This window comes from Macrotis lagotis, chromosome 2 (genome assembly GCF_037893015.1).
Source record: "Macrotis lagotis isolate mMagLag1 chromosome 2, bilby.v1.9.chrom.fasta, whole genome shotgun sequence".
Classification (NCBI taxonomy): domain Eukaryota; kingdom Metazoa; phylum Chordata; class Mammalia; order Peramelemorphia; family Peramelidae; genus Macrotis; species Macrotis lagotis.
Window position 1 is genome coordinate 186,425,519 of NC_133659.1, and position 26,182 is coordinate 186,451,700.

General features: G+C 38.7%; 1 protein-coding gene and 1 pseudogene across 3 annotated transcripts in view; one reads left to right on the plus strand and one right to left on the minus strand.

The window, feature by feature from the left end:
- RAB5C (RAB5C, member RAS oncogene family) overlaps nt 1-24,964 on the plus strand; it is a 50,889-nt gene extending 25,925 nt beyond the window's left edge. For 2 of the 3 annotated variants that reach the window (XM_074223884.1, XM_074223886.1), the window contains 5 exons: nt 14,811-15,072; nt 22,173-22,324; nt 23,044-23,166; nt 23,552-23,645; nt 24,048-24,964. In XM_074223884.1, coding sequence (XP_074079985.1) covers nt 14,907-15,072; nt 22,173-22,324; nt 23,044-23,166; nt 23,552-23,645; nt 24,048-24,163 — 651 coding nt within the window. In that variant the 5' untranslated portion in view covers nt 14,811-14,906 and the 3' untranslated portion in view covers nt 24,164-24,964. Of the gene's footprint in view, nt 1-12,718; nt 12,822-14,810; nt 15,073-22,172; nt 22,325-23,043; nt 23,167-23,551; nt 23,646-24,047 lie in introns of all 3 variants that reach the window. The other variant, XM_074223885.1, reaches the window with a different exon arrangement.
- LOC141513750 (large ribosomal subunit protein eL6-like) lies at nt 5,192-21,961 on the minus strand (annotated as a pseudogene).
- Nucleotides 24,965-26,182: the final 1,218 nt, after the last annotated feature.

A 26,182-nucleotide genomic window follows, 5' to 3' on the forward strand; every position in this document is an offset into this window, starting at 1 on the left:
TTCCTCATTACCATACTATTTCTAGCCTCTTTTTATTTTCTGCTGGACAGCACTTCCATTATTGTCTATATTATTCAAAATTCCCCTAGACAATCATGGGTAGATAGGACATGATAACATTTGGGAACTCCTGTCTCCATATTTTCCTTTATTTGCCATGTCCACAACCTCCAAGCTTACTTCTTACATGGCCATAATACCTAATGACTAGGCAGAACTTTCCAAAAGCTTGACCTCTGCAAGTTCTTCTGACAGAAAAAGGCAAGTGATATGGGCATTTTCCTGTTCCCATGTTTCACTAGTGTCTGGCAAAGGATATCCATTTCATAACTCCTTACTGACTAAGCAAGGATGTTTTCCTGAGGTGTTAGGGGTAAGTTGTAAGTTTGAGAATGAGAGTAATAACTGATATTTACATAGTACTTTGTTCATCACAGCAACCCTATGAATTAAGTGATGTGTTAACAATCTTATAGTTTAGAAAACTGAGACTCAGAAAAGATTTCCTCAGTATAGTTCATTTCTCTCCTAATATTGTCTTACTGTGATTTTTTGTTTCAAATCTTGCTGCTGATACTTTTTTCACTCTGGAAAATTTGTGGGGGGAAAAATTGTGGGCAGTGTGGTTTAGTAGAGAGCACACTGGGTTTTCTTTGCCCATATGCCTGGGGTGACGAAGCTGGATTACAATTAAGTCTCTCATTTGTCAAAGAAGGGGTTTGACTAGACTGATTGTAAAGAAAAACTTCTTAATGTTTATTTAGAAATGTTGGAAGGGTTGCTCCAGGATCAAATAAAAGCTCATCTCTAGCTTTTTTTGTTTGTTTTGGGTTTTTTCCAAGGCAATGGGGTTAAGTGACTTGCCCAAGGTCAAACAGCTAAATTGAGTGTCTCAGGCTGGATTTGAACTTAGATCCTCTTGACTCCAGGGCCTGTGCCCTATCCATTGTTCCTCCTAGCTGCCCATCTCAGTAGCTTTTAAGGTCCTTTACAACAATGCTCCCATTCTTGCTCTTTGGGATACAGTCGAACTGACCTTCTTGTTATTCCTCACACTTCACATTCAATTGACCCTGGTCATTCCTGGAATATACTCCCTCCTCATCTCTGCCTCATAAAATCTCTTCAGGACAAAGCTCAAACACTTTGACATAAGCATTTCTTCTACTCCCAGATTATTTACTTGGTATTTATTTGTATTCTTTTTATTCAGGTTGTGGGGATATATATTTGTCTCTTAGAATGTTAAGCTCTTTGAGAGTAAGGATTCTATCATACTTTGTATTCTCTGTGCCTAGCACCTGATTGAATCAATACTTGCTTAGGAGGATGGATATCTGCCCTCACTAAAACCTTCAGGCCCAGGATGGGTAACCTCTTCTTGCTGGGGATGTTGTAGAAAGGATCTTGGTCAAACTGAGATTGCAATAAATGGACTGTGAGGATGCCTTCCAATTTGTGCGGTGGTTTTTTTATGATTTATATCACTTTACCCCTTCCAGCTCTAAATTTTTATCCCAGGAATGATTTGCCCCCGCCATATCACCCAAGATAAATTTTGACCCTCCAATCCTTTGACTGTCAGAAGGAATTAGTCAAGTTTCATTAAGGTCACTTTGCTGTCCCACTTCTTGCTTAGGAAGAAATGGATTCATGAGAGGTCACAAGACTTTTCTACCTTCTCCTCCCATGTGTGACCTGAATGGAATCACTTTTATTATCACTTGGCTTCTAGGCAAGCAGGTGGTCACAAGGCAGGGAATACCCTTTTCTCCCAACTTATCGGGTGGGAGGGGGGTAGGGAGGAAGATTTAGAGTCCTGGGGGATTATTCTAGGCAGTACATGACTGGAAAGCTTCCAACCTGCCCTTCAAGGCAAGATCCATTTCCTTGGTGATTGCTCTCTGAACATTTGACTCCTCTCCTCACATGATCCCTAGGTGGTGCCAGGAAAAACCACGAGGCAGTGGATCATAAAAATTGCTGGAGTGTGTTTGTGCTCTCAAGTGTGTGGATTTAACTGTGGAAGTCAGTACAAGGGTCCAGGGAGAAAATGTAACCAGCCGTTTCTGCACTAGCTGAAGGGTTAGAGATAGCACCTAGCATTGGGAAAGGGGCTGACTTTAGCATCAGAGGAGGTCAAGTTGAATCTTGACTCAGGCACTAATAAATCATTTATTAAATGCCTAAACAGCCCCTGCTCTCAAGGAGCTTACGGTCTTTTTGGGAAACGTGTATATGTGAGTATATACAAGCTTGTTAGTGAGGCTTTTCTTTGTGTAGCCTTAGTGCTTGAGCATTGTCTTAAAGGCAGTGCTGAGAATGGAATGAGTGCCAGGCATGAAGGATGGTCAGTGCAAAATCTGGAAGATGGGGAATGGGTTTTTCTGTTTGAAGAACATAGGTCAATTTGGCTGTTGACCACTATGAAATGAGGGGAAGAGAACTATTGTGTAATGAATCTGTTAAGAGAAATTGGGGCCAGATTATAAAGGGCTTTAAAAACCAAAGGAGTATCTTACCCACAACAGGGAACCCCTAGTTTTGCTGAATAAAGGAGTCATTTAAGGAAATTCACTTTGCCCTTAGTGTGGAGATTATGGATTGGAATGGGAAGAGACTTGAGGTAGGGAGAACACTTAAGAGCCCATTGTGATGGACCATGCAAGATGTTGATGAAGACCTGAACTTAGGTGGTGACTGAATATTGAGAAGGACTTAGATGTGTGAAATTCCATGGAGGTAGAGGCCACAAGATTTGGTGACTTTTTAGATATATGGGGTAGGTGAGAGTAAAAAATTGAGGATATAATTCCAAGGTTTAGAACATTGGGAGACTTGAAAAATAATGGTACTATCAACAGAAGTGCAGAATTTTGAAAGAGATGTTGATTTGGATGAAAGGTGAGTTCAATTTTGGATATGAATCTGAGATGTTTCTGGGATCATTCATTTGAAATGTCCAATTGGTGTTTGGAGATGGGTAAGTGGACCTGGTGGAGTCAACTGCAAAGAGATGATAATCAAACCCAAGGTAGTTGAGTATACTAAGAGAGAAAAGAGAAATAGGCCCAGGTCTGAATGTTGGGGCTCACAATAAGGGGGTGTGAAAAAGGTAATAAGGAAGAGGAGGAGACAGACAGGTAAGAGGAAAGCCCCCAGTGTCATGAAAATCTAGCTCAGAGAAGATAGTGAATGTTATCGAATAATACATAAAGATCAAGAAGGATAAGAATTAATAAGTGCCATCAGATATGCAGATACAAGTTTGTTGGTAACTGGAGAGAACAGTTTTCAGTTGAATGATGAGGTCAGAAACTAGATTTCAAAGGACTGAGAAGTGAGTGGGAGAAGAGGAAATGGAAGGAGAGACAACCTGTGTAGGCAGCTTTTTCTTAGAGTTTGACAGATAGAGAGGAGGACATGGTAGGGTCTGGTGAAGAGTTTTAAAGAGTGAGGGAGACTCAGGCAAAAACAGCAGAGAAGGAATTGGAGGGGATTGTAGATAATTGTGGGAACAATCTGCTGGAGATAGAAGGGATTAAAGATCAAGGGCACATGTAGAGAGGTTGATTTGGTAAGGATAAGAGCTACTTATTAGCTAAGTAATGGTGGGGGGAAAAAGAACGACTTGGGGATGATGTCAAAGGGTTTTGGGATAACGAGAATGGCCTCAATTTTCTCAGAGTATAATACTAGATCCTAATCTTTGGAAGGTTTAGAGAATAAAGGTTTGGAATACCTTCTTTGGCAGTAGGATAGGAAATCAATTAGGGAAGAATATTGCCTAGTGGCAATGAATTACCGACCCAAAATTAAATAAGTTTGTAGTGTGCCCAGTCAACTTGGTTAAATGACTTCTTCCTGCTTGCATTCATTGATCTGCAAGTAGGAGGAAAGGAGGCAGATGGTAGGAATTAGGGGTGAGCAAGAGGCTCAAAGTAATAGAACAGAAGGGCATGGGGTATGGAGATAACCTGGTTAAATAAGTAAAAATTGGAGAGAAGAAAGTGAAGTCAGAGCAATGGTAGTAGCCTGAGAAAAGTGCTTGGAGAGCATGGTAAGAATGAAGACTAGATTTGAGAGAATTAAGGCAAAGTGAATAATGGAGATTATGGTCAGAGGCAAACTAACCTCTCTAGGCCTCTATTTATTTCCTCATCTGTAAAATGAAGAACATTGGACTAGATGACCTCTTAAAGTCCCTTCCAGGTTCTCTGCCTGTGATGTTCCATTCTCTAACAGTATCTTTTAGATGACATTTAAATTGTTTTTTGATAAACTAGAAAAGGGGAGGAAAGCCCTGATCCTTTATTGAGGATTTTGAAGCCCTGCTTGTTTTGATAAGGAAAACAGAGAAGGAGACTGTTCATTTCTCTTCCTCTTCTAATTCTTGGATTGGGTTTTATTACCTTAATGGCCATCATCTCTAACTTCTTGGTTCTTGTACAAATAAATATTTCTTTTAAAAAAATATTTACTTTTCCAACTACATGTAAAGATAGTTTGTTTTTTAAGTTTTTGCAAGGCAATGGGTTAAGTGGCTTGCCCAAGGCCACACAGCTAGGTAATTATTAAGTGTCTGAGGCCACATTTGAACTCAGGTACTCCTGACTCCAGGACCTGTGCTCTATCCACTGTGCCACTTAGCTGCCCCAAAGATAGTTTTCAATAATCATTTTTGGTTAGGTTTTTGAGATCCACATTTTTCTCTTTCCCTTCTCCCCTTGATAGAAAGCAATTTAATCTAGGTTATAATGTTTAACTATGTTAAACATAACAAATAAAGATTTCTAGTTAGTGTTGAGGATTTTCTTTTCTATAGTCTTATTACCAGGAGACATGATCTATCTCATCAGCTCTGGACCTTATCCAGTTTGTAGATTATCTCTAACAAATATTTAAATTTCTTAAATGTTTCTTCTTGCTACCCCACCTATTGGTGAGTAACTTGCCTGTGTCTGCTGAAGTAATTCTAAAAGTCTGAACCAAACCTAATTGGACTGATTAATTTGCTTCCTTTTCTTCCCCTCAAAACCCCCCACAAAACTCAACTCAGTGAATTTTAAAGCTAAATTATAAATGATTTTGTTATCTACACTACAGCAACTAACAGCAAGGATAATTCAGAGTCCAAAATTTCTTCCTTCCGAAAGAGATAATTTATTAAAAAAATAAAACAAAACTCTAGTATATCTATATCTATATCTATCTATCTATCTATCTATCTATATATATACTCTTTAAATGCGTATATAGAGTATACAGTATTCTGCTAAGTATAATTGAGAGGGAATATGTGGAACAAGAAGTATGGGCCTTGCCCTCAGGGAATTTAGTTTACTTGGTCAGATGTGGGTACAAGAAGACTGGGGATCCTTTTCTTGAATTCTTTATTTATACTAGGAACCCTGACCTCTGTTCCAGAATGTAAATTGGTATAAAAAACTCTGATATCCAAAAAGGCAATAGTTTGATTTCCCCCCCCCTTAATCTGTGAATCATTTTTCCTGAAGCTGCTTTTTTAAAAAAATTATTTTTACACAGCAGTAGGATTAAGTGTCAAGATCACTTGTCAGTATTAAGTGTCTGGGGTCAGATTTAAATTTAGGGCCTCCTGACTCCAGGGCAGGTGCTCTATCCATTGCACCACCCGATTACCCCCTGAAGTTGCTTTAAAAAAAATTGTTTAACTTGAATATAAAAGATTCAAGACAGTAAAACCCTTATTAGAATTGCCCTGGTTTTGCTAGCAGCATACTCCTTAGATCATACTCTCTACCCATAATTTTCAGCCTCTGCTTATCTGAGGCTTATTCTCTGCTTTCTTCAAACATATCCAGTTCTTTCATCCTTAAAAACAAAATAAAACAAAAAATAAAAACACAGAGGAGAAATGTCACCTGATCTACCTTCCCTTAAAGCTATCATCCTATGTTTCTCTTCCTTTTCCCAGCCAAACTCCTTGAAAGACCTGATAAACCTATTGCCTCAGCACCCAAATTGATTCCCATTCCTGCTAGGCAACTGAAACTACTCTATGGTCATCAATGATATGTCTATTGCTAAATCCAGTTGCCTTTTCTCATCTTTCTTCTTTCTTAACTCTCTATAACATTTGACACTGACCACCTAACTTCTCTTAGTAGATATTCTGTCTTCCTTTCGTTTTCAAAATTCTGCTAGCATTTGATGCTCCTCCCACCCTTTCTTCTCTCTCCCTGCCCCTAATACTCCAAGACCCTGCTCTGTTCCCTTTGTTTTTTAGGGTTCTGTTCAACCAAATAACCATCCTTTTTAGGCAAATTACTGCCATATCTACATATTTAGCCCCTTCTTTTATCTCACTTCATTTGAACTTCTCCATTTTCACTTGCCTGCTGGATAGCTTCCTCCTGATGTTCCATAGGCATTTCCAAGACCATTTTCTCCTTAAAACTCTAGAGCTGCCAAATTGATATTCCCCTCCCAGTCAAGAAGCTTCAGTGGTTTCTCATTGCCTTTAGGATAAAATGCAGTCTCTTCTGTCTGGCATTTAAAGCCATTTATAGTTTGGTTCCAGTTTGTCTTTCTAGGCTCCCCTCACTATGTTCCTATGCTTCAGCTAAAATGGCCTACTTGATATTCCTCATATACATTGCCTTAATGTATTTGCACAGACTCCTTCCCAAATCTGGAATACTATCCTTTCTTGAATTCCTAGCTTCCTTAAAAGTTTGGTTCAGGTGCCACTTTCTTCAAGAAGCTTTTTCTAATGTCAGCATTCTGCAATTATTAGCCTTTCAGGTCCCTGCATCTATTTTGTATATATCTTGCAAATGTTCATCTATGAATGTATTATGACTTTCTACCACCCATAAGCTTTTTAAGGGCCTGGAGCATTTGGCAGTACTTTTTTTGTATTTATGTCCCCAGCACTGGCACTTAGGTGTTTGCTTAATAAATATTTACTTGCTTGATCTAGAGACTGACTAGAGATAGGCACCTTCCTGGGTGCATGTAGAAGGAAGACAAGGAAATTTTTTTTAATACTTAAAAAACATATATAGTTAACACTAGATGATCATTTTCTCTAGGACATATAAGCCTTTATTTTGTAATTGGTTTTATGTTATGAAAGCTTGTAGTCTCCAGTGAACAGTAACACAGGGGCTACAATTATCTAACCTCACCTAGGGAATATGTCTCCTCTCAGATTTGGGGGTTTTATAAGCCTTCCTACTACTTCTGGCTTTATAGGTGACCTTGGATTTATTTATTTTTTTAATCCCTGACCACTTATCCAAATATGATCTAAGTTTTAACCATAGAAAAGACATAGATGCATTCCATATTTATTTGCCATAACTTTGGCTACAAGTCAGCTAATATCTCTTGGTTAGAATGCTAGGGAAATGACAGAATGCTCCAAATTTTCAATTGTATTAAGATGAGTCTGTTATTTAAAAGATTGATCTATAATACATAAATATTCAATTCGATAAACATTTCATGGTAGTTGTTTAATTAGGGAATGTTCTATATTTGGAGTACTATGCTGGAGGTGGAAGAGATACAAGGATAAGCTGATAGGACACTCATCTTTTTTTGTTTTTTATTTTTTATTTTCTTAGGTTTTTGCAAGACAAATGGAGTTAAGTGGTTTGCCCAAGCCCACACAGCTAGGTAATTATTAAGTGTCTGAGGCCAGATTTGAACTCAGGGACTCCTGACTCCAGGGCCAGTGCTCTATCCACTGTGCCACCTAGCCACCCCCAGCATCCATTTTTTATAAGATTTTGAGTTTCAAATTTTTCTCTTTTTACTCTTCCCTCTTCCCCTTCCCAAGATGACAAGCAGTCTGATGTAGGTTATACTTGTGCAATCATATAAACATATTTCCACATTAGTCATGTTGTGAAAGAAGAAACAGAGCAAAATGGAAAAGCTACCCCCCAAAAAAAGTGAAAATAGCATGCTTCAGTCTGCATTCAGACTCCATAGTTTTTTCTTTGGATGTGGATGGTATTTCCCAATGTGAATCTTTTAAAATTGTCTTGGATCATTGTATTGCTCAGAAGAGATAAGTCAATCATAGTTGATCATCACATAGTGTTGCTGTTACTGTTCTTCTGTTTCTTATCATTTCATTCAACATCAGTTCATGTAAGTCTTTACGGATATTTATGAAATATGCCTACTCATGATTTCTTATGGTACAATAGTATTCCATAACATTCATACACCACAACTTGAACCATGCCCCAATTGATGGGGAATTCTTTGCTATTACAAAAAGAGTTGTTGTAAATATGTAAATATTTTTGTACATGTAGATCCTTTTCCCATTTTTATGATCTCTTTGGGATATAGACCTAGTAGGGGTATTGCTGAATCAAAGAGTATACAGTTTGATTGCCCTTTGGACATAGTTCCCAGTTATTCTCCAAAATAATTGCATCAATACACAATTCCATCAACAATGCATTAATATCCCAATTTTCCCACATCTTCTACAACATTTATCATTTTCCTTTTCTGTCATATTAGCCAATCTGATGTGTGTAAAGTGGTACCACAAAGTTGTTTTAATTTATATTTCTCTAATCAATAGTGATTTAGAACATTTTTTCATATGATCATAGTTAGCTTTAATTTCTTCATCTGAAAACTTTCTGTTCCTATCCTTTGACCATTTATCATTTGGGGAATGACTTACATAAGACTTATAAATTCGACTCAGTATTTGTATATATATTTTTTCAACTGAAATTTTATTTTTATTTTTCCACTGACATGCTAATGCTATGGTAGTTTTTCACATTCATCAATTTGCAAATTTATGAGTTCCAGATTTTTCTGCCACTCTCCTTTCCCTTTCCTCTCTGCATGGTGGTAAACAGTTTAGTAAAAGTTGTATATTTGTTTTTAACCTATTTACTTATGTTGTTAAAGAGAAATTAGAACTAACGAGAAAGGGAAAAACCATGAGAAAGAAAGTTTTTAAAAAAGTGACCCTAGTATGCTTCGCTCTGCTTTCTAGACTCTATAGTTTTTTCCCTCTGGAAATTTTTCTCTGGTATTGTCTATGGCAGGTCTCTCAGGGTTGTCCTTGATCTCTGGGTTAAGTGTACTTTGTTCTCTTGGTTTTTGCTCCCTTCTCTCAGCATCAGTCTATATAAGTTTTTCCATGTTTCTCTAAAGTGCAATCACTCATTTCTTATAGAATAATAGTACTCTTTAACATTAATGTGCTATAACTTGTTCAACCATACCCAGTTGATGGGCATCCCCTCAATTTCCACTCCAAAGAACAGTTGCTATAAATATTTTTGAACATGTGAGACTTCCCGTTTTTTATAATTTCTTTGAGATATAGACCTAATATTGGTATTGCTAGATCAAAGGGTATGATCAGTTTTATTACTCTTTGAGCATAGTTCCAGATTGATCTCCAGAATAGCTAGATCAGTTCACAACTCCACCAACATTAATCATTTTCCATTTTTGTCATTTTAGTCAATCTGACAGTTGTGAGATTGTAATTCAGTTGTTTTAATTTGCATTTTTCTAATCAACAATGATTTGGAGCATTTTTCATATGATTATAAATAGCTTTAATTTCTTCATCTGAAAACTGCTTGTTTATATCTTTTGAGTATTTATCTATTGAGGAATATCTTGTATTATTATAAATTTGACTCAGTTTTCTATATTTGAGAAATAAGGCTTTTTATCAGAAATGCTAGCTGCAAAAATTATTTTCCACCTTTCTGTTTTCCTTCTGATCTTGTTATGTAAAATGTTTTAAATTTAATGTAATCAGAATTAACCATTTTGTATTTCATAAAGTTTTCTATCTCTTGTTTGGTCATAAATTCTTCCCCATCCAACATCTGGCAGGTAAAACTATTCTTTTGCTCTCTTAATTTGCTTATGATATAATTTTTTATGAATAAATTCATAGGCATTTCTACCATTTCTTGGTATAGGGACCCCATGAGATGTTAGTCTGTGCTTTGTTTCTGTCATACAATTTTTCAATTTTTCAGTTTTTGTTAAAAGTGAGTTCTTATTTCAGAAGCTAAAGTCTTTGGGTTTATCAAATAGTAGATTACTACTATCATTTACTACTATGTCTTGGGTACCCAATCTATTCCATTGATCCACCACTCTATTTCTTAGCCATTACCAAATAGTTTTGATGATTGCTGCTTTATAATAGTTTTTAGATGTGGTACAAACTAGGCCATCTTCCTTGGCAATTTTTTTTCATTTATTTCCTTGATATTTTGACTTTTTGTTCTTCCAGGTGAATTTTGTTATTATTTTTCCTAGCTCTATAAAGTAATTTTCTGATAGTTTGATTGGTATGGCACTGAATAAGTAAATTAATTTAGGTAGAATTAACATCTTTATTATTTATTGCTTGGCTTATCCATAAGTGATTGATAGTTTTCCAGTTGTTTAGATCTGGCTTTATTTGCATGTGAAAAGTGTTTTGTAATTGTGTTCCTCTAGTTTCTGAGTCTGTCTTGGCAATTAAACTCCCAGATAGTTTAGGTTCTCTACTGTTATTTTAAAAGGAATTTTTCTATCTCTTCTTGCTGAGCTTTCTTGGTAATATATAGATGATTTTTGTAAATATATTTTATATTCTTCAACTTCTCTAAAGTTAATTATTTCAAGTAGTTTTTTAGATTAGACTTTAAGTATACCATCATATAATCTGCAAAGAGGGATAGTTTTGTTTCTCATTGCTTATTCTTATTCCTTTGATTTCTTTTTCTTCTCTTACTGCCAAAGCTAACATTTCTAGTACAATATTGAATAATAATGGTGATAAGGGCAGTTTTGTTTCATCCCTGATCTTTACTGGGATAGCTTCTGATTTATCATCATTACTGATAGTTTTAGTTATATACTAATTATCTTTTTAAGAAAACTCCATTTATTCCTTCTCTCTCTCTCTCTCTCTCTTTCTCTTTTAGGTTTTTGCAAGGCAATGGGGTTAAGTGGCTAGCCCAAGGCCACACAGCTAGGCAATTATTAAGTGTCTGAGGTTGGTTTTTGAACTCAGGTACTCCTGACTCCAGGGCCAGTGTTCTATTCACTGCCGCCCCTCCATTGTTTTTAATAGAAGTTTGTGCTGTATTTTGTCAAAACCTTTTTCTGCATCTATTGAGATAATCATTTGCCTTTTGTTGGTTTTGTTATTGATGTGGTTATGCAAATAGTTTTCCTAATATTATATCAGTCCTGCATTCCTAGTATAATTTTCACCTAGTCATCATGTATTATTCTGGTAATATATTGCTGTAATGTCTTTGTTAATATTTTATTTAAATTTTTGCATCAATATTCATTAGGAAAATTGGTCTAATTTTCTTTCTCTGTTGTGGCTCTTTCTGATTTAGATTTCAGTACTGTCATAAAAAGGAATATGATAGAACACCTTTGCCTGTTTTTACAAATAATTTATATATGATTAGAATTAATTGTTCTTTAAATATCTGATAGAATTCACCAGTAAGGTCATCTGACTGGGGATTTTTCCTTAGAGAGTTCATTGATGGTTTGTTTAATTACTTTTTCTAAAATGGGGGTTTTAATGTTTTATTTCCTCTTCTGTTAATATGGTTAATTTATATTTTTGTAAATATTCATCCCCTCAGTTTAGGTTGTTAGATTTCTTGGCTTACTGTTGGACAAAAAACTCCTAATTATTGCTTTAATTTTTTCTTCATTGGTGAAATTCATCCTTTTCATTTTTGATACTGGTAGTTTTTTGTTTTTGTTTTTGTTTTTAGGATTTTGCGAGGCAAATGGGGTTAAGTGGTTTGCCCAAGGCCACACAGCTAGGCAGTTATTAAGTGTCTGAGGTCAGTTTTGAACCCAGGTACTCCTGACTCCAGGGCCAGTGCTTTATCCGCTGCACCACCTAGCTGCCCCTCTTTTTTGTTTTTTGCTCATTTTTTAAAGTTGAACTCTGTTCCTGAGGCACAGGTGGTACTTCTCACTGGCTTTCTCTTTGGGGCTGATGGCTTGCCCACTGTGCTAGGGTGACCCAACTTTGTGATACCTGTTGTCCCCGGGTTTTAGAACTGGCAGTTTGTCTGCTGTACTAGGGATGGAGGCCTCATAATTGGCCCGCTGGGCCAGAGCAGAGGGATTTTGGTTACTGCTCTGTGATGTGGCTAAGAACCTACTGCTGGCTTGTTCAGGTACCATCTGCACTGGGCTGTGCTCCCCTTTTACTCAAGTAAGACATCTTTTCTGAAGTTCTTCCAAAATATCTTGGGTTTTACTCCATCTTTTTTATGGATTTTATCTCCAGAATTTTTTTAGAGGTTTGATTTAACCATCGTTTTTGAGGGAAACTAGAGAGAGCTCAGGCAACTTCCTGGCTTCTCTCTGCCATTTTGGCTTTCCAAAGTGTTCTATTTAAAGAGTCTATGGAACTAAATTTCTACTTTTGATATGTCTAATTGAGACTTTAATAAAACAGTCTGAAGGGATTTTGGGGGGTAGGCAATCCCTTTTATGACTTACTCTTTTTTCTAAACTTTTTTTTTCTTGGAGGAAAAAAAGGTTTTCTAACTTCCTGTATGCATATATGATACTCCCTAAAATGTTGGTTTCTGTTAAATCCTTACAATCAGAGTAGTATAGTTCTTGCAGTGTCAAATTTTTGCTTCCTATGCTTTTACTCTACCCACCCACCTTCTCCCCTTTGCAGTTCTATGCCTTGGAGCTGCCTGTGGAAAACAGGAACCCAATCCTCTACTTAAAAGGAGAATTGATAACCATTTTGACTGCCAGTCAAGCTCTGAGTTGAATATGTAAGCATCTTTGGTAATTGAGTGTATGTGTGAAACTTTTGGCCTTTTTTGAAATTAAGAGAACAAGTGGGGGGGCAGCTTGGTGGCGCAGTGGATAGAGTCAGGAATACCTGAGTTCAAATCTGGCCTCAGACACTTAATAATAACCTAGCTGTGTGGCCTTGGGCAAGCCACTTAACCCCATTGCCTTGCCCCCCCCCCCAAAAAAAAGAAGAGAGAGAGAGAGAGTGAGAGCGAGCAAGGGAATGGTGTTCTGAATATTTGGAAATGGATAATGCAGTTTTCATTCTGGTTCCCTAGAGGTTGACAGGCTTCCTCTTCCCCCTACCAAATTAGCAGCAGACATCTTAGTTAGTAATGTAGTCCACATTCCTACTATTAAGGATGAATGACTTATATCCATTATGGTTTATTCTGTTGACTCAAGTATACTGCCTTCCTAAATGGAAGGTGCCTAAAATAATGGAATACCAAAAGACTTTTTTGCTAGATAGACTTATCATTATAGTTCCCCACCTTTCATTTGTAGGACCCAAACTGGTAATGAGGCTATTTCAGTGAGTCAGGGCAGCTGATGGAACTCTAGGTGGTGCAGTAGATAAAACACTAGGCCTGGAGTCAGGAGGATATGAGTGCAGTTTTAGACATAGATACTTGCAATCTGTGTGACCCCAGGCAGGTCACTTAACCCATTTGCCTCAGTTCATCATTTGTAAAATGGAGACTTACTGGAGAACAAAATGGCTGACCACTCAATATCTTTTTCAAGAAAACTTCATGGACAAAGTCCACAGGATCACTTAGAGTTGAACAATAACAAAGAGTAGGTGGTAGGCTGCAATTTTATATAATGAACTGAATTGTACCCTCCCTACACCATGTTGTAATATAAATTTAACAACTGCTGAGCACTATACTAGATACTAGGAAAGAAAAAACAAGCTAAACATTTTCTGCTCTCAATAGGAGTAACATATAAACAGATAAAACACAAAACATATAAGAATTAATATATAATTTCCTGAGGAGGAGAGAAGTATTAACATGTGGTGGAATCAGGAAATTTGTTGCACTTAAACTGAGTCTTGAAGGGAACCAGGAGTTATAAAAGGCCAATATGAGGGGGGCGGGGATATTGTAGGCTAGATGTTAAGGGAAATAATATGTAGTAACTCTGGAAAAATATGGTGGAATCAGATTATGAAGGCTAGAAATGCTCAACTGAGGAGTTTGTGTGGTAAGCTTCTGGAGCTCTTGAACTGGAGAATAATATGGTCAGTCTCATGGTTTAGGAATATCAGTTTAGTGCAGCAGGGACTATTAAATGGACAACTCTTAGGTCCAGGTGAGAAGAGTAGTTGTGGTATGAATGGAAAAAAGAGGATGGATGCAGGATCATCTGTGGGGTGACTTACCTTTAGACCCAGGTTGCTTTTCTACTCCCCTTTACCTCTTTTAGCTTCTTAGACAAGTCCTATCCTATTCCTTTCCCTCTTCACCTCAATTCCTAATGACTTTTACCTCAAAATAAAAAAAAATGTACTTTTTGTACATTTTATACTTATCTTTCTTCATACAGTTTTCCTCTATTAGAATATAAAATCCTCCAGGGAAGATATTTTGTTTTATTTTCTAGCTCTATTGGGGAGCACATAGTAGGTACTTAAATGTTTGGTTGAACTAGGATTCAGAAGCAGGATTATTTGGAGAGCCTTAAGATTAGAGTCAGGAAAGCTGGATCTTCTGATTTTTTCCTGTCCTAAAACTTAGTACCTCAATTTTTTTCCATCTGATAATGACCAGTACTCTCTCTGCTTCTGAGATTTTGTGGAGACATGAGGTGTAAAAACTTCAGAAATCTTCTAACTCCAGGGTGATCATGTGAGATCTTGGGACAGACATATAGGGAAGAGATGACTCTAGAGGAAGGGATTTAGGGAGAATGTTCCTTTGAGTTAATGTTGTTTCCCTATCTCCTCTCCTCTGCAGTTGGAGGCCTCCTCTCCCCACTAAGTGCCTCTGCGCTCAGTGTTGGCCTCCCAGCCCAACCCCACGCTCACTGGTGCCACTGCTGTGGGACGGGCCATGGCGGGTCGGGGAGGCGCAGCACGACCCAATGGACCAGCTGCTGGTAACAAAATCTGCCAATTTAAACTGGTCTTACTGGGGGAGTCAGCAGTGGGCAAGTCAAGCCTCGTCCTCCGCTTCGTCAAGGGACAGTTTCACGAATACCAGGAGAGCACAATTGGAGGTAAGCTTGACCTTAAGGGAAGGTGATTGGGAAGTGGGAGTAGTAGGAGGGAATCTTCAAGGTGTCCAGGAGCCAATCAAGGAGAATACTTTTGTAGGAAGGAGACTGCTGCTGACTTTCCCAAGCTGCTATTATGCTCGGACCCTTAATACCTCTATTCCAGCAGCCTCATACCCACTATTCACCTATTCATCATACCCTGGGTAACCTTAATTTGAATTCTTCATAGGTACATATTCAGGAACTATATCTAAGTTTTGAGGTGAGGGAGATTATAGATACAGAGGAAACCATAGGAAACAGCAACATGTAGCAGAAGACAAAACCTTGATATGAGCTAAAACAATAAATTCTAAGGGACCAGATTTGGAAGAGTTCTGACTGGGACTTATCAGGTTGAACATAGAGTGAAGAGCATTCTCATTCATTCATGCAACAAGCATTCCATGCCTAGCATGTACAGTGTATTGGGCTGGAAGAGATTTAAAGAAGAATTAAATAATCCCTGTTCTTAATTAAGGAATTTATAGTCTACTTATAGTGATGTAGATTTATCTTCCCTCCTAGATTTCAGGCATTATATAACATTTGAATCACATCTGAGGAAGGGAAGAGAAGCCTTCTAGTTTGGTGGGGAAGTTAAGGGAACGTTTAATGGAGGAGGTGGATGGCTTTTTAATGGGCCCTGAAGAATGGTCAGAATTTCATCAAATGGAAGGAGGAGGGTATTCCTTGCATGAAGAACAAGTTGAACCAAAGGGTAGAGGCAAAAAAACACTGAGAGGGAGGCTTTCTGGGATTGAGGGTTCAATTTGGAATACACAAAGGGGAATAGTCTCAAATGACAGGCTGGAGTTTGACTTTCATTTTGTATTATTGGAGAACCATTAAAAGTTTTTGAACAGGGAAGTGACATTATGGCCATTAATCAGACAGTGGAAGGATTACTTTGAGAAGAAAGTGGAGATGGGTATACCAATTAAAAATGCTTTTGGAGTAATCATAGGTTTTCAAGCTAAAAAGGATCTCAGAGATCCTCTTTATTTTACAGATCAGGAAACTGAGGCCCAATGAGGTGAAATGATTTCCTCAAGGTCTCACAGGTAGTTAGCATCAGAGGAGGGGGTTTGAACTCAGATCTTCTGACACCAGTCAGTTCTCTTTCCACCAAGCTGCCTACCAGTAAAAAACAATGAGCCTAAACTAGGTTTATGGTAGTAAAAATGGAAAGATTGTGAATGCGGTGGAATCGGGACTCCTCAAGTAGACATGGGAGTAGTCACAATAGCTCTGAGGTTAGGCACCTGGCTGCCCAAGAGAATGATGATGCCATTAACAAAAATACAGAAATCAGGTAAGGAAAAAAAGGGCAGGTTTTAGGAGATGATTTCAGTTTTAAATATACTTAGATTTATGTAGAAGATAGAGGTAGAGATGTCAAATATTTGGAAATTTAGATCTAGAGAACAATGGATTTGGGAGTCTTCTGCTTTGAGGTATTAAGTGAAACCATGAATATAGAGTAGACTGTGGAAGAAAAAGGTACAAAGATAGAAAGAACTTTAGAATATATGAAACTAGTAAAAAAAGGGGGGGTCAGAAGGCTTTCCCCCCTCCATGAGTAGGAAAGATCTGAACATGTGTTTGGAGAAGATAGGAGAAAAATAGGATAACTGGTGGAGCACAGTGCCAGCCAGAGGGGGACAGTTCAGGGAGAATTAGTAGGAATATTCTGTCTAAGAGTGCTTTTTTAAAAATAATTGTTTTATCTATTTTTCCAATTACATATAATGGTAGGTCCTACCAGTCATTTTTTTTTGCAAGGTTTTGAGTTTTACAATTTTTCTCCTTCCCTCTTCCCAACTGAAAGCAATCTGATACAGGCTTTACATTTGTAACCATGCTAAACATAGATGAAAACGTGTTGTGAGAGAAGAATCAGATCCAAAAGGAAGAAGGAAAACATTAGCAATAACAAAATTACATAATGCATAAAACAACTTTTAAAAATGGAAGATAATAAGCTTTGATCTTTTTTTTTTTTTTTTAGGTTTTTGCAAGGCAAATGGGGTTAAGTGGCTTGCCCAAGATACAGCTAGGCAATTATTAAGTGTCTGAGACCGGATTTGAACCCATGTACTCCTGACTCCAAGGCCGTTGCTTTATCCACTACACCACCTAGCCGCCCCTAATAAGCTTTGATTTTTATTTAAACTCCACAGTTCCTTATCTGGGTACAGATGGCATTTTCCATCACAAGTCCCCTAAAATTGTCCCTGATTATTGTACTGCTGAAATAAACAAGTCCATCCTGGTTGATCATCACTTCATGTTGCTGCCAGTGTGCACAATCCAGGAATACTCTTAGAAAAAGTGTGCAGAAATCCTCACATCTCTCTAGAAAACATTTCTAGAAATTGACCTGAGACCAAAGAACTACTTCTCTCCTTGCCTCAACAACTGATACTCATTTCCCAAACTGGTCTAGTACATAGAAGAGGGCTGGGTTTCCTGAAGCTGACCTTTACCCCATCTTTTAAGCTAGGCCCATGTGAGCAGTTTTCCCCACCCCAACTGACAGTCAGCATTTAGGATGTGAGGCTCCTATCTCCTTCTGAAGAATTATTCATTAGTAAGATTTTTCAGTGACCTGTGCCCCAGGAATGTCATTCATGACAGAGAGGGTTTAAATTTGACTGGATTTGAGTTACTATCTTTTCCCATCTTGATTAGTAAGAGACTTCTAGACAGCTGGAGACACAAACAGGTCATATCAGCAGTTTTCCTACTGCTTCCTCAGCACTTGTTCAAGAGGAAGAGATGGGGAAATGAGGTGGCACCCTACGTCCTTTGGGGAAGGGGGTTGGGGGATAAAAGAAAGGAAAAGGAAGAAGACAACCAGCTTTTGAACAAAGCTGGCCAGGAATGCTTTGGTCTCAAAAGGGATTGTATGTTTGAACTTCTGGGATCTCCCTCAGAGTACATGCTCACCCTAGTGGTGATAATTAATATTGCCACATTTTCCTCATGCTCAAGTAATAAAAATACCTAGCCATACCCTAGGGTAGCAAAGTTTATGCTTGACAGGCTGCAATTTGGATATTGTTTTTTTTTCTGATGTCAGATTAAAGAAAGGGGATCATTTTATCTAGTTCATCCAGATATGTAGTGGTTCATACTAATGGCTTCTTGGGTAATAGAATTTGAATGCATCATTGCATGTATTATGAGAAATAAGTGTCTAGTGACAACCAACCCAAGAGTATCACCATATTTTTCTTCACCCAAGGATTAGCTCTGATCACATCTTTCTTCTGTTTAGAATCTCTCAGTGGCTTCCTGTTGCTTCCAGAATAAAATACAAGTTAATTTAGCTTTTAAGGCCCTCTTCAGCCTGACTCCAATCTAATTTTACATTACTCCCTCTTCTCAAGTCCAGCTGGATGACTGGTTCCTTATACTCTACAGATGTCTCTGTGCATTTGTACAAATTGGTCTTTGTGTCTAGAATACTCTTACTCATCTGTGATTCTTAGAAGCTTTTCTTCAAGGATCAGCTATCTCCTAAGATCACTTTGTATTTATCAGTATGCATTATATTCCCCCTTCAGAAAAATCTGTTTCTTTGTTTTGTATCCCTAGCACCTAATACAATTCCTTCTACTGAAGAGATGATGTTTCATGTTTCTTTTATTTTAAATGGTGGCCCATAACTGACCTGAATGTCAAGAGGCCAGACTGAAACAGTAAATTCTCCCAGGGTTGTGAACTAGGAAGTGATAAGAGGAATAGATTCACAGGATATGAAGTAAAAACAAGACCTGAGGATGAATCCTTTTTACATGATGTGGGACAAGTAGTCATCCAGCTTGAGGACTTTTTTTTTTGCTATTCCAAATATTTTAATAAGAGTTCTCTGCAAGGCATTTAAAACACCAATTTGTGAGGATGAACTCCATTGGAGAGAGAGAATACAGAACGCAGGTAACTGCAGAGCTGAGGAATTTTCTTGATTTTGGGCAGGAGCTGAGAGTCCACTGCTTTCTGATCAGCCTTGCGCTGTTCTGTAATCTCATATTTCTCTTTCTCTGTGTCAAAAATCTCTCCTTCTTGGTGTCTGGGTTTACGGAGCCTCTTCTTAAAGTAAGCATCAGTAAGATGATTTGTAATTTTTACACCAGAAAGGTTAACCCTAGTAGAGGTGGCAATGACAAATTTCTGATGGGTCCTTCATAGAGGAACCCAATTGATGGTCAGAGGTCCAGTCACCAGTAGAAAACCACTAGCCAGCTGCTTCAGGAAAACCACACGCTTGCCCCTGTGGCGGCCAGTGAGCATAATCAGAACTGTTCCTGAGATGATGCTAGAGTGAAGTTTCCTCACAGGCTGGCTGAAGGGTTTTTTGCCATGACTTAGGAGTTTTCTCGGCACATCTTCAGTAGGGTAATACCTGGGCATTTTGTGAATCTTTACCACTCAGTTTCCTCTATTTTTATCACCACCAACTGGCTTTGAGATAGTAGCAGGCACCCTGTCTTTCTTTTTCCTTTCAATCCAGGTTTTTGGTGCAGCATATTTCTGCTTGTACATGGCTCTGTGGGAACACATTGCAAACCTGGCGTATCTGCCGATCCCTTGGGCCAAGACGGGGTTTCGACTGCAATACTTTTGAGGTTTTTTCACCACCTTTTCAGCCCCATTTTCCTTTTTGGCCTTCCTTTCCTTTTTTTCCTTTCTGACCTTCTTTTCCTTTGAAGGCTTGGGGTGGGGGTTGTCCACCATCTTGAGAGAAGGGGAAAGCGCTTGAGGACTTTTGACACAGGGCGCCTACTACTTCCTAAGGCTTCTTGTAGAGAATTCTAATTGCTAAGAAGTTCTTTACATCATATAAATTTGCCTCTTTGCAGCTTTCACCCTTTTTTCCTAGTTCAGTCCCTAGGATAAAGCAGAACAAATCTAATCTCATTTCCAAGTAATTCCAGTAACTAAAGGAAGCCATCATTTCAACTCTCAGACCCCAGGTTTCTCTTCTTTAATTTGTAGCTCCTTCAGCTGATTCTCTTTTGACATGAACTTTAGACTCTTCACCATCCTGAATATGCATCTCTCCTTTGGGCATTCTTCAACTTCTTAATCTCTTCACAAAATATGGTGCCCAGAACTGAATATACTGTTTATTCCCAATGTGGTTTGAATAGGGCAAAGGACAATGAGACAGCCACCTTCTTATTCCTGGACATTCTGCTTCTCAATATAGCTTAAGCTTACTTTAACTTGTTTAGCCTCCATATCACATTGTTTCATAGTGAACTCACAGATGACTAAAACTAAAAAGATGACTAATTTTTTTTTCAGTTTAACTGCTGTTCAATCATGCTTTCCCTCTCTTGTATTTGAAGTTGGCTTTTTAAACCAAAGTGTAAGGCTTTACATTCATTCCTATTGAATTCAAACTTCTTTAGTTGGCCCAGTGTTTTATTTAGCCTACCAAGATTTTTCTGAATCCAATGCACTCACAGCTTCGTTAATGACTTCTTTATCAATTGATTACAAGTCTTTAGATTCTGCTATTCAGCCAGTTTTCAATCTGCCTTATTGAACTATCTTGTAACTCACATCTTTCCATTTTCTCCACAAGAATAGTATGAGAGATTTTATCAGATGCTTTGTCAAAATGGAGGTAAAGTGATGTCCACAATAATCCTTTCATCTATCAGATAAAGGGGCAGCTAAGGTGATGCAGTGGATAGAGCACTAGCCCTGGAGTCAGGAGGATCTGAGTTCAAATGCGGCCTCAGACCATTACCATTAATAATTACCTAGCTGTGTGACCTCAGCAAGGTTACTTAACCCCATTGCCTTTCAAAAACAAAACAAAAAAACTATCAGATAAGTTACTCTCTCAAAAAAGGAAAAGATCTTTCATGATCTGTTTTTGTAAAAACAAGGGTGATTTTATAATTGCTGCTTACTAACCATCTCTCTTATGTTAGGTTTTAGAATTTTTCCAGAAATCAAAAAGTCACACTCCCTAGCCTGACTCCATTCTCTCCATGTCTGGAACTTCCATCCTGTGACCTTCTAGTCTGTGTTCTTTTCTTTCTAAAAATGAATTTCATATCTCTTTACTCCTCACTTCCCCTCTCATTGAACATACTTTTGTGAAAAAAGAAAGCAATTATCTAGTACTGAAACAGGAACCTATTTCCACTCTCCCTTCCTTCTTCCAGCCTTGAAGTAGAGTTGATTTTTAAAAAATTTTCTGTCCTCTGGGACAGTCATTGGGTTTTTTGCTATCCAGTATCCCATTTCTTATAGGAATCTTTTTATTTAAATCATCATAGTTATGATGTATATTGTTCTTTTGGTTTGCATCAGTTCATATGTATCTTTTCACATTTCTCTGAATTCCTTATTGATCACTTTTTTGAAATTTTTTTTCCAAATTACAGATTCATTACTTTTTAACCACACAGTAATATTACATTACATTCATATCATTTTTTTTCAACCATTCTTCCCTTGACAGGTATAGTTTCTAGTTCTTTACTGCCACAGAGTGCTGCTATGGATATCTGGCATAAATTAGACTTCTACTACTGTCTTTGGTTCGTTAGGTTATGATACTCCCAAGTTTCACAGTGTTGCAACATTTATGTTTTCTAATGCTTTTAGTACCCAAAATGTAGCTGAGCAGACCCAGGTAGTCTGAGCTCATCAAGGGCAACGGGGAGGCTCTTATTTATTTGATTATTTGTTATTTTGGGCATCAACTCCCTATTAGCCACATTTGTTGGATCCTTCATAACTACCATCACTCTGTCCCCCACCACCACATATATGTCTAATATGTTGGGCCTAATCTATTTTCCCATCATGACTTACCCATTTTCTTCTCCTGCCTACGTATCATTATTCCAGCCAAAGGCTTCTCACTATCAGCCCCTTCCTTCTCTTGCAGCAAACTCCTCAGTTGCAGAACTCCAGCTGGAGAGTTCATCCTGACTGGGAGATTAGAAAAGGGTATCAGGCTTCTCTGTAGCACTCAATGTAAGTGAGTTATATCTTCCCCACAACCCATGGGATGGCTTCTCTTTCAGCGGCCTTCCTCACACAGACTGTCTGCTTGGATGACACAACGGTCAAGTTTGAGATCTGGGACACAGCAGGACAAGAGCGGTATCACAGCCTGGCCCCCATGTACTATCGGGGCGCCCAGGCAGCCATTGTGGTCTACGACATCACAAATACAGTAAGAACATCATCTCTTTTTTCCTCATCCTTACAGAACTTGATTTCTAGAGCTAGGTGGGCTCTCTACCTGTGTAACCTGGAACAAGTCCTTTTGTCTCTGTGATTCTTAGTTACCTCATCTATAAAATAAAGAGCTTCAATCAGATGGCCTCTAAGGTCTTATAGCCTTAAATCTGGGATGCTATGATCCCTTGTTATTCAGATTTATTTTTATTATCTCAGAAGCAAGTAGCAAAGTTAATATTAACATAATGTGTGTGAGCAATCTCTAGGTTACCTATGAATTTTCAATTTAAGCAGGCATTCTAGAAGATGACCTTAATCTCAATTCTCATCTTGGTTTTTAAAGTGTTAATGATAACTCTTGTTTTTACTGGTGTCAGTTCAGACTCCCCCCCCTTCCAGTTCTCTCCTGAATCAAATAAACCTTTAAGAAAAACCAACTGATATAGTGACTGAGGCTAATAGCATACATCCCAGTCTGCCCTGCCCTACACCCTCCCTACTCAATTTGCAGATCCAAAAGCTTTTGCTTCCCAAATCATTTTTGCTTCTCTCTGTTGTGTCAATGAAACATTGGTTTCCTTGCCTCTGAGCACAACTATCCTGGAGTGGGAGGACTTTGGGATGACGATTATTGTCTTCGCTTTTAAGTAAATGCAATGGGACAGAACCTTTTTTTAATTCCTTTGTTAAGTCACCTGTCTCATTCCCCAGGATACATTTGCACGGGCCAAGAACTGGGTGAAAGAGCTGCAGCGGCAGGCTAGTCCCAACATAGTCATTGCACTCGCTGGCAACAAGGCTGACCTGGCCAGCAAGAGAGCTGTGGATTTCCAAGTGAGTAGGGGATACATCATCTTCTGTCCTCTTTCCCTTCCCTAAACATATAATAGTAGGAGACCAAAAGTGGCATGTCAGAACTGGAAACATTCCTTCTACTCTTTTTGCCCCTGTCCAAGTAAGTATATTCCTTGTGTCTCCTTTTTCTTTTTGATGGATTTTCCTAGATTTAAGAGGGGAGAGAGGGGTAGGAATAAGAGAAATAAGTAGGATTGGGAAAGAGGGACTGAGTCTTATGTATATTTTGTGGGATGAGTGGAGTTTAGAGTAATAGTAATGGAAGGAATCAAAAATTGCTCCAAAGGCCAATGCAGAGCAGAAAATTTAGGCCTGAGTACTTGGGGTCTCTGACCAAGTCAGCTTCCCTCTGTTTCTCTTTAAGGAAGCACAAGCCTATGCAGATGACAACAGCTTGCTCTTCATGGAAACATCAGCAAAGACAGCAATGAATGTGAATGAAATTTTCATGGCAATAGGTAAGTTTTCTTGTACCCTCCCTTCCTGCAATACCATATTGTATCTTTGACTCAGGATCTTTCTGTGGTTTCGTGGGGTCTCTTTCGGTTTGCAAATTATTTTCTCCATAGTGTTGACCCCCAAAAATGAGCTTAGTTACCCAGGGCATTTATATCATTTCTTATCTGCTACCCCAAAGTCTAAGGATTATTTGAATCCTGTGTAGTTTGGAGGTCCAGAGTGCCCTGCTTGCTTTTTGGGAACTAGCTACCACCTTTCAAGTGATTTTGCTTTTGCCCTGAAATGGCCAGCTTAAAATTGAGGGCTATCAGAGCTTATGTGTTGAGATTTGGATTCAGTTATCCAGCCTGTCTTGGTATGAGAGGTTATAATATAAATGCTTTTTTTCTTTCACCTTTCAGCTAAGAAGTTGCCCAAGAATGAGCCCCAGAATGCACCTGGTGCCCCGGGCCGGAATCGGGGTGTGGACCTCCAGGAAAACAGTCCAACCAACAGGAGCCAGTGCTGCAGCAACTGAGCACCCACTTGCCCGCCCACTGCCCCCCACCTCTCCCTGCCTGAACAACCTGACTGGAATCCACTCTAACCAATCGCACTTAACGAGAGCGAGCCGCCGCCATGGGGGGGCCTGCCGTGATTTCTCCATATATTTTTTGATCGTAGGCTGGAGGGAGCTATTCCACCCGCACCTTTCTGTACAAATACTAATTCAATTTTAAGTCTTAAGTCACTTTTTTAATATATATGAACTTCAGCTCTTCCTACCCCTCCCCTCTTATTCTTTTCTGGTGGTAGCTGCATGTCCCAATTCTTCTCCCTACCCTTGTATTTTTTAGGGGTGGGGGGGATAGGGAAGTGGTTACCCTTCCTGGCCCTTTTGCTGATTGGGAGAATTGTTGGTAGCACCTCAGTCTCATATCCTCACCCACTACCTTGGAGTGGGTTTTGTTTATCTTAGGATGAAGGAAAGCCCTGGTTGGGGAAGGGGACTAGGAGGATTTTCCTTCAGCTGGTTCTTATTGGGGCCACCCTACTCCTTTACCCCACCCAACTGACTCACAGCCCAGAGAGAAACAGCATTATTATGGCAGCCAAGAACCCTTTTCCCAAATCTCCTGCTACCACCTGGACCTCTGGCTTTGAGCCCTATTTTGACCAAATCATAATGATGAGTATTTGGGGGGGGGGGGGGGGAGAAGGGAATGGAACCAACTTTTTTCTGTATTTTGTATTGTATGTTTTCTTCAACATGTAACCAATCAGTATCTTGTCAATATAGTACACCGATCGACCTCTCACTTGACTCTTTTATTGTTCTCTCTTATTTACAAAAAGATCCTAGTAGCTTCTGAGATGAATGAAAAAGCTATTTTTTTCCAATTAAGAAAGGGATTAAATATCAAAAGAAAAAATATTTTCCCACTTCCTGAGTCAGAAAAGTAACATCACATGAGGAAAGATGAGTCTGGACAGTAATGTTTGAATGAACTTCCCCTCTTTCCTATTACTCTTCACCAGGGATCTGTGGCTTGTAAAAGTAGATGTGTGTCTTTTTGAACCTCTGACATGACAGAAGATATTATCTAACCTTTTCCCCACCCCTACTCTCATTTTCCTGGAGGAGCTTTTTGTAAAGTGGTTGGTTGTCAGCAACATCTGAGTGAGATGCCTTCTTATTTAGCCACAAGAACAAAGTTTCTGTCTGCTTTAGGCAGAATCTAATCATCTTGATGACTGGCCCACCCATTCTTTCTGCCCCTATACCATCTCACCTCCTGAGGGTTTCTGCTAATGGGGAAGATGCTCCACCTTGCTTCTCTCAAAGTTGATTTGTCTCACCCACCCAGACTTAAACTACTAAACAGTGGCCAAGGAGCACCAAGTACCAAGGTACTGTACCAAGGTACTTCTATTTCCTTTCTACCCTACTACCAGGAAGAATTATACTATGGGGTCCAACGCTTCAGCTGCAGTTACTCTTAAGTATAACATAGATTTTACATTTTAAAACTAAATGAACATACGGGAACCCTTAGGTAAGGATAGTGCCTCACTGGTTCTATTTGAGTTTGACACCATGAAGTACAAAGGGCAGAAGGTCCTTACCTTTAGCTGCTTGCTTATATTAGCTTTCTTCCCCGCAAATGTATCATACCCAGGCAGGGTGGATTAAGCCTTTGAATTGATTTGATTTTGCTGCTTCCTGCATTCCCCCTTCTGCTGTCAGTGCACCTTGTTGACTTTTCTCAGATCTGTCTCAGTATTTGCCTTGTCTAATAAGCCACGGGTCAGTTCTACGGAACCCTTTAAGGATAGGTCTCTATTATAAGAGATTTCTAAGCAAAGAAACTTTTCTGATATTTACCACCTGTCACAGAAAGGCAACCAATTACCAACTTTCCTGGGGCAGTTTGGAGTGCTTTTTCTATAGAATCTAACCAAAAGTTTACCCCTGTAATCTCTCCATTCTTCCATTCTCCCCACTTGCAAGATGATATCTGAACTCTATTTCAGACTTCCTTCTAAGAATTTCACA